General features: G+C 40.8%; 1 protein-coding gene across 2 annotated transcripts in view; it reads right to left on the bottom strand.

Annotated features, from left to right (window-relative positions):
• Window positions 1–323: 323 nt before the first annotated feature.
• The window catches only part of hs2st1a (heparan sulfate 2-O-sulfotransferase 1a), a 22,081-nt gene continuing 13,531 nt past the window's right edge, over window positions 324–8,873 (bottom strand). For both annotated transcript variants that reach the window (XM_079348015.1, XM_079348014.1), the window contains exons 3-8: window positions 4,719–4,972; window positions 4,499–4,584; window positions 3,748–3,886; window positions 3,291–3,388; window positions 2,526–2,683; window positions 324–1,220 (exon numbers count right to left, since the gene is read on the bottom strand). In XM_079348015.1, the coding sequence (XP_079204141.1) occupies window positions 997–1,220; window positions 2,526–2,683; window positions 3,291–3,388; window positions 3,748–3,886; window positions 4,499–4,584; window positions 4,719–4,972 (959 nt within the window). In that variant the 3' untranslated portion in view covers window positions 324–996. The remainder of the gene's footprint in view (window positions 1,221–2,525; window positions 2,684–3,290; window positions 3,389–3,747; window positions 3,887–4,498; window positions 4,585–4,718; window positions 4,973–8,873) is intronic.

The raw sequence follows: 8,873 nt of genomic DNA, 5'->3' as shown, positions 1-8,873 counted from the left end.
AAAGTAACAAAAACCCACTGATGTAATTTATGAAAAATTAAAGTTTAGAAAAATTCAACTTTACTTTGAGTTTAAATCAAAGTGGCAGGCTAGCTGTTCCACCCTGTTTACATATTCATGCTATGCTAAGCTGACTGGCTGCTAGCTGAGGTCTTATTTTTCAACATTTAATATTCAAGTTATATCAACCTTGCAAATTATTCCCAAACTATTGAAACATATCCAGTTTAAGCAGCAGAGTAATATATTTTACTGGTTTTAAAACACAAAAAAAAGGAAATAACTTGAAAGAAAAAGTACAAACTTACAAAATGTACCAAAGCTGTCTTGAGGATGTTCATCCACACTTTAATCATGTGATGTTCAGCTGCACATTTACAAGTTATACAACTAAAACAGTAGAAAACATTCACACTTGCCTCTGGAAATATGGACACAATGGATTTTATTTCATAAAAACCTCAAAAGTCTTCAGTCCAATAATACAGCACAGTAGTCAGTTTCTTACACTTAAAATCGTTTTAAGTTAGTAGTGGTGGTGAGACGTGGGCATGTTGTTCACCATGAAAAATGTTACCATCTTTACATAGAAAAAAAACAGCCAGAGTAAAGAGTTAAAATACAACCAAACACAACCAAACAGTACAGAGCTGATGACAATGTTTTTGCCGGATCAGAGCCAAAGACGAGTCTGGGAAAATCTCCAGACACGTGCCAGCGGAGGCCCTCTGCATGATCGAGCTTTGAAATGTAAGTGAAAGGGAGCGGAGACCCTTTGGTGCTGCTGGGAACACTACCTTCTGATCGTAGGTGAGCTCCTCATCCAGTTCTGGTTGCACTGTCTGATCACTGCGTTTAGAGGCTTGATGGTTCTGCAGTTCACCATTATGCTCTGACTTAAACATACAAACCAGCCACACAGTCACCAGGTGTCCATCAGTCTCTCCATCCTTTTCAAGAGTCTTCTCACACCTCGTCTATGAAACATGAATCTCTTCAGTTTTTTGGGTAGATTTTCTCATAGAAGAAGTTCTGTGCCAGCAGATACAGCTCCCCGTCCTTTTCTCTTACAGCGTGTGCCCTGACAAACTGAAACTGCTCCAGTGCAAACTCGTAGAACTCGTTCTCCATCTTCCAGATGGCCGACTGCTGCAGCTTGGCGATGGACTCCTTAGTGGGCGGCTTCTTCTCGCTGGTCTTCCTCAGGTGGGACTTCTTCCCTGTGAATAAAGGAGATCAAGATTTCAATGGCTGGAGGGTGAACTTAATTATCAATCACTGATATACACAATCATAATTACAGATGTTTTATATAGTAGTTTATTTAAATGGAGGTGTGGACTCCACAATATGAGACTTAAGAGACTTTTTTATTTAGTATTTTATTACTGATAGAATATTTTATACAGGTAGTTCTTCAGACAGAAAGCTTGTCATGTGGAAAATCAGTTTTCTGGATAAATTTACCAGTTAGATTTTTACAAAAAGATAACTTTTTTGTCCTAATGAGTTTTAGTGAAAACTGTCATATCTAAATGTTAATACATAAACCCTTAAGCTGTGTCTCAACTAGCTTCTCTTTGCATGAAGACTGAACACAGTGATGTAAAATATTTGTTTGCAAATAATAAATACTGGTTAAAAACCTAAAGACTTGGTTTAACAGGGAGAAGAAGAGTTATTGTCTCAAGTTCACCAGGCAACCATCATAGACATCAGGATGTTACTGCACCAGACCAAGAAACAGTCAAACTGACCACAAAGAAGAAAAAAAGATGTGACAGGCTTCAAAGTAAACATTTTAACTACTATGTGGCAGATATCACTTCCTTTGGAGTTGGTCCCCCCCTTTTTTCAAGTTTCAAACTTAGCTAAGCTAATAGGCTGCTAAATGTAGCCCATGTTTAGCATTAAGACAAGAGAGCTGTAACAGTTATCATCTACCTCAGATAAAAAGGTCATTAAGTATTTTTTCATTATGTCTAAAATAATAATTGTACACATTTGGATCAGCTTTACATTTGGTTTTATTAGTTCTATATATTTTTTTTTATTGATGATTCTTTTTTAATTTTGCACAAAAAAAAAAACAGCCAGCCAAACATGATAACTGAGACTGGATGACTTCTAAAGGAGACTCAGTCTTTGATTTCATGAAACACAAACCTGATTAGCTTAAGTACAGGGGTTTATCTACTGCTACAAATGATTAATATCAGACTTGAGTCAGTACATTTATATCAGTGTCAGGTTTAATTCTTCTGTGCTCGCCATTATTCATTCTGGCTGCACTCATTGTAACTAATCTGTAACTACATCAGCGAGCGGCATGAGCACATATTGATCAGAATTCTATTCCCAAAGGAGCGATTCAAACTGCTAATATAATATGCAACAGCAGCACACATGCTTTTGCATTGCAATGTGCAGAGCCATTAGGCTGCCTCTCAGTTTATTATACTACTGTTGTGCGAGACAAAAAAATATGCAGCAAATACACTTGAAATGATTGTCAGACTGTGCACCTGTTTTGTACAGATCAGTGGCTCCTCGGAAGAAGCGAGGCAGCGCCGCCTCCAGCATCATGACAAAATCCTCCAGCTCCTCTGTTACCCCGACCAGCATGTACTCGTTCACCAGGTTGTATTTGGCCTGCTCCAGAGCCCACTGGCTGCCTACGTTCCTGCAAACACAGAGATCAGGTTCTTTTTTTTTTTTTTGGTATTCTTCAAATACAGTGACACATCTGTTGGATGAGAAATAAATTCAATATTCACCAAGAACAGCGTTATGATAAGATACATGTTTTGGATTCCTTGCAAGAGGAAGGTCACTAGTTACAGCAGGTCAGAAATCAAAGGAATAATCAGTTTAAAATACAGGAGACAACAATGAGATCGAAGGGATAATAAATAATAATGAAAAAAAAAACATTAACATTGTTGAACACCAGGAACACTAGAACACTAGAGAGAGAGATTGATACAGATGATCATTGAGATGAAGGGAATCACGGCTGAGAGCGCTATCAGAGACATTGGACGGATGTGGAACAGGAGGACTCTGAGGTTTAATGTAGTGAATTATGAAACACAACTGATACAGCACCCTGAACTCCTCAAACCACCTTTAGATGATCAATGGACAAGGTATAAAGTGTTCCTGTTATTATTTCAAATATAGGTGCAAGAAATCAAGTCAAGCTGAACATTATCACTGTGAATCAGTGATAATGCCATGTTCACAGTGTTGTCTGAACATGGCGCAGCGCCTGGTGTCTAAATACGTACCAGCATTCGGAGTAGTGACCACAGAAAAAGGGAATCTGGAGCCAGAGCTTCTCAGGGGCACAATCTGAGCCGCCGGCTGATACGCATTCATCGAACGTCTGAAACAGAGACCCAAGGAGAAAACACTTACATGTCTTATCAGTTAAAGGACCAAGGATTCAACTTTGTCTTACTCTGGCATGACTGGAGCGACAAAGAGGCCCATCTAAACTGCAGAAGCCTCGTCATACCTTCAGATAAACATTTAAATACGTTTCTACAGAGAAAAAGGACGGTTGTCCTCCACACATCCGTTAAATGTGATCTTCAAATGGACACCATGAACAGGACGAATACTGACAGAAAACAAAGCCTGTCTTAATATCCATTCCAGTTTTATGTGTATTCATATTACTTCTGTTGTATGAAACAAGACAAAAGAGAAACAAAACAACATGGTAATGTGTGGACTTCTAACCTTCTTGTCTCCTTGTTTCCTGCGTCTCAAACCGGGTCGGTAGTCGTCCCCAAAACGCAGAAAGTAATAATAGGACACCAGCCTCTCAATGGGGTCCCGGATCACGTTAATGTAGATGGGCTTCCTCTTCACACCAAACCTGAGGAAAGAGACAGCCGTTTAGTTGAAGAATTCAGCTGGATTTAAAAGCGAAGCAGTTCGGCGATCAAAGCTCAAACATTTGTTTTAACATACAGACAATAAAGTTCACTAAATGTAAATCTCTAAATGACCACAAGAGGGTGTCAGCAGCACAAAGCCACCGCACAGGGAATAAATCTAGCAACAAACCAACTCATAAAATAATATAAATGTCGAAGAAGTTTAAGCGAGATGTTTGTTTCTAAATGTATTTTTTCCCTAAAGAGGCGATGATGCAGCCATTCAGAGATAGCATCAGATTATTTGTCAGTAGATTAGTTATTACAAGAGAATGATTTCATCAGTAGGTTTTCAGGTCATTCATTAGTTATATCTGTTGTTAAGTCAAGAGGCGCACATTTAAAAAACAAAGCAAGAGATTTTGCAGAGCCAAGCCGTTCACGAGGAACATAAAAAGAGAAGTAGTGTTGTTTCATTTTGAGGTTTGACATATGAAGTTTAAAAGTTTGGATCCTTGGCCCAGTTCCTTTTTTCAAATCAGGCTCTTGCTATAGAGTTTTTACATGAAACATTTCTATAACGAAACTACTGCAGTACAAAATATATTTACTTGGTGAAGTCGAGGAAGGAGACGTGTCCGTGGTAGAAAGCTGGCTTCATTTCCCTCCACTCAGTTACATTTTTTACAAACCGCACCTAAACAAGATATCAATCATTACAACCATGTGTGACTTTTTTTCTTTTTAAAACAGTCTACAAAAATGAATGTTAGGCATTGCAAGAAGTCATGTTAACTGTGTGACAGTTCATGTGCAGTGTGCGTGTCTGACCTGGTCCTGTATGGACATGACGGGGTTGTTCTTGGTGGTGTTGATGTGCAGGACGTGGTAATGGTTCTTCCCACACAGGTCGTATGCGATGTTGGTGAAGGACGTGCTGGCTGTCTTGGGCACTCGATTGTAGATGATGACGAGGTCGTCTTCATTGTCGGACAGTAAGGAGGTTGAGGAGTCCCGCTCCCGCAGGCTGTCCTGCGTGTGCCGCTGCTCGATCTCTCGCACCTCGTGTCTGGCGATGGCTCGCTCTGGAAGGGATAACAAGAAATGATATACAGGAAACACAGGATTTAGTGTGTCGGCTTCTTTGTTTGGAAAGCTTTGCTCGTGGTATTCTCAAATTCTAGTTTCGCGGATACAGGTGCACATGACACATTTTAATATCTTAGATATCATTGAGGAAGACACAAGTACAGCTTGGTGACCATAAACGAATAAATTCAAAAGTTAAAAAAAATCAAAAACAAGAGTATAATTATATTATATTATATGAGCAGAAAAAAACATGTCAGACAGAGATGTTTGAGTAATAGTACAGAATCCCCTTGGAACTTGTCTATGTATTAGTATTAGTATTGTGAAACAACAACCTTTACCCCCTGTAGTAACAGAAAAATACAGTCCCACACTTTTTCAGTTTTTTAGAAAAGAGAGCAAAAATAGCATTAGGTTGTCCCATAAACTACTTCAAACCAGCTCCACAAGTGCTTGTCTCAAGCTAAATTTGACCTCTGATCTCCCGCTGGGCGATATAGTATTGTATACTTGCAAACACTGTACAAAAAGCAGCAAAACAGGAGTTTAACTCTTTGGTATCTGAATAGTTTTGAAAGCAAACACACTGCTAACTCCTTTGTCCACACCATGAGATATTTGTGTACACACTGGTCAATGATTAACATGTCTCATATTGGCTCAGATAGTCCTCAGCTGTTGCATATTTGACACCTCTGCTGAATTTAATCTTCAATCTAAAGACAGTCAAGTCTACAAAGAGTCCCCTTTAAAACGTCCTTTCAGCTCAGGATTAGGAAACACCAACATGTAACCGTATTCATAAGTAGATTTTCATTTTATCTGAACACTGCCTCTTATTGAGAGCAGATAGCAGAAACCTCTTTCCTGCTTCACAGCGAGGATCAAGAAGAATCTACAACAGGAATATTAGTTCATCATTTTTTGGAGCAGCCTATTTCACGCTGCCGTAACACCTCTCTTGTTCACTAATCAGGTTCAGCTTCAACATCCTACCTTTTCTTTCATTCTCCTTATTTAACTGCAAAGTCAAGTGTGTGCCTGCTACGGTTTTTCATCCAATATAATGTACTGTCACAGGCCCACGAGCATCTCTGTGTGCTTCAGCCTGGATAGCCTCAAGTGATTTCTTGAAGACGTGGTCTCCTTTTCATCCGAGAAAAGCTTCATGTAACGAGGGTGAAGAGGTGATGGGTGAAGGGTGAGAGGGTGGGGGTTCGACGGTACGGCTTCGGTTACTTGATAGTCAACTGGACATTTATGGGACATAAATATACACTACAAATGAGGAAAGCGGAGTGTTTGAGAGGGGGTGGGGTCTCAATGCAAACACTGCATTAGGCTGAAGAAAAGCCAGATCGCAGCGCCTCTATGTGAATAGACGTGACACAAAGAAGCCTGGGCCTTTGTCAAGCCTCCAGCTCTTCTTGGTCTGAATTCGCCTCAGATTGACTGGTGTTGACAATGTCTCAGAGAGCTCTGCCGGAAGGATGAAGACAAGAAGAAGAAGGGTGTATGTATGTGTGTGTGTGTGTGTGTGTGGGAGCACCTAATACCCGTGGGAGCACTCTGTGGAGCCAGCGGGCCTGCTTAATCCCTGCCTAAAGCTCCGCCTGGCTGCTGAGACACTGTTACACTGGCCTTGCCGGCGTGATCCCGCTTCACAGGCTGGCATCTGGCACCAGAGGCCAATTAAGATGTCATCTGTGATTCCGCCGGCCGCTCTCCGTCATCTGCGTTCATACGGACACCAACACACACTCAGAAATACTCTCAGTTGGGGCGCCTGTAGCTGACTGAGTGAGTCCCATGTACAGAAACTAAAGTCCTGAAAAACGGTCAGCCTGGGTTCAAATCCAACCTGCGGCTCCTTTCCCACATGTAATTACCCACTCTCTCTCTCTCTCCACTGTTTCTGACTCTATCCACTGTCCTGTCTTTCCAATAAAAACGCATTAAAAAAAAAAGACTCTGAGAGTCTAAAAAGACTGTCAGAGCTCCCTCTCTTACACCTTCCTGAGCACCTGTTAATGCTCCGCTCATCGGGGGCCAGGCTCTGGTTACCGACGGAGCCACGCCACTTCCACACGCTCCCTCACGGCTGCTGTGTAGACGTGCCAGGTGGCTGTAATGGCTGAAGGCTGTCAGTGTGCAGGACAACTGTGCTAGAAACATTCATTCACGCGTCCCAAAGCACGCACAAGCCAACAACAACAGCAATAACAGTTGCTATGTTGGAACTTTATCGCTTCGGCTCAAGTGTCCTTTCACAATTATTTTTAAGATGGTGTACAGTGAGCGGAGACGGAAACAGGGCACAACTCGTAACAATAGCAGTCAGGAAAAATATCTGCAGCTGTGTAGTAGTAGAAGCACACAATGATACAAACAGTTTGTGCTGTGTGCAAGGCCCTGAAAACAGATGTATCCAAACAGCATCATATTCAGAGAAAAGGCAAAAATATTTCTAGAGCCTTTTCTGCCAAAGACATAATTTATTTCACATGTATTTGTTGTTCATATCACGTTTTGATATAAAGCTACATTTGGATGTTTACCTCGTGGCAGTTGTGGGGTTGCTTTGTGTGGCTCGATCGCTGTTGATCCAATCAAAATAAATACACTCCCACATGATCCTGGTGAATTAGATTAGAGCTCTAAATTATGAATAAATAAAGAAGGTTTTCCTCAGAAGCTGCTGTAAATATGTTTTATATTTTTCAATTATCAATTGCAGAAGTGTAGGATGTAAAAGGTGTTGCAGAAAGTGACCAACAAACTGAAAACTATCCCCCAAATCTGCTATTCCACTTACACTGCTCACAATAAGTTGTGGATATTGTGAGGTCCTCAGTGGGTTTCATAAGGTGTTTTTCACTTCAGTAGATTTTGGGATAGGGAGGCAATTGTCTTAGCGAGATAGAACCACCTCATTTAGTGTTTTCCACGTAATGGTCTCACTGTGTACAGTGCGTCTTACATATTAGGGCCAATAGCAAAAAAAAATACAAAAAGACGAGCCTTTCCAATGTGGCATCAATTTCAACATTCTGGGGTATAAAAAGCTGGTATTGTCAGTAAGTCATTCCCAGTTCATCATTCAAGCAGCCATGAATACACATCACGTAACGGATGAGCAGCGCCACCTGGACACAGACTTACTGATGTTCAGTCCTGATGGTTCAATCATTGTTTTAGTTTGTTGATGAGTCATAACATCTCATCATCAGTGGCTCAGTCTGTATGGACTTGGGTTAGGAACCGAGACGTCGCCGGTTAAAATCCCGTTGTGGACATAAATACAGAAGTTGTTCTGGTGGCTGCAGAGGTGCCAGGGCACTTCTGGAGCACTGCTGAGGTGCCCTTGAGCAAGGCACTGAACCCCAAAACTGCTCTGTTGGCAGCAGCCTAACATCTCTCCACAGGTCCTGTTTGTGCACGTGTTTGATTCAGGCCCGCGTGTGAGAAGCATGTCTCTAAAATAACAGAGAGTAAACTCAATTAATCCCTCAGAGACTAAAAAAGTATTTGAAAAGAATAAAAAGAAAATACCTGAAGTTTGTAAAAATATCAACTTCACTTCTACTTAACTTAGATTCCTATCTCAACAACTAAATTGTTTCTTCTTCGTGCAACTCTTCAGACGTGGTTTTAGAAGATAATCCTCAGACATCGCTGTCAACAGTTTTTACACAAACTACTTTCCACTGAAGGAGGACTCGGAGGGAAAATGATGACCGGGAAGACTGTGGATTATCCACATATTGTTTCTCAGATATAATGCTTAAATGTATTGTTTTTAGAAAGGATGAAGAGAAGAAGAAAAACAACAAATAATTCAATCCACATCTTTTGTGCTGAGATAAGAGTCAGAGAGAACATTACATTACAGTA

This window comes from Symphodus melops (assembly GCF_947650265.1).
Source record: "Symphodus melops genome assembly, chromosome: 7".
Lineage (NCBI taxonomy): Eukaryota > Metazoa > Chordata > Actinopteri > Labriformes > Labridae > Symphodus > Symphodus melops.
The sequence above is the reverse complement of the archived record's forward strand: the minus strand, read 5'-3'. Positions and strand labels throughout refer to the sequence as shown.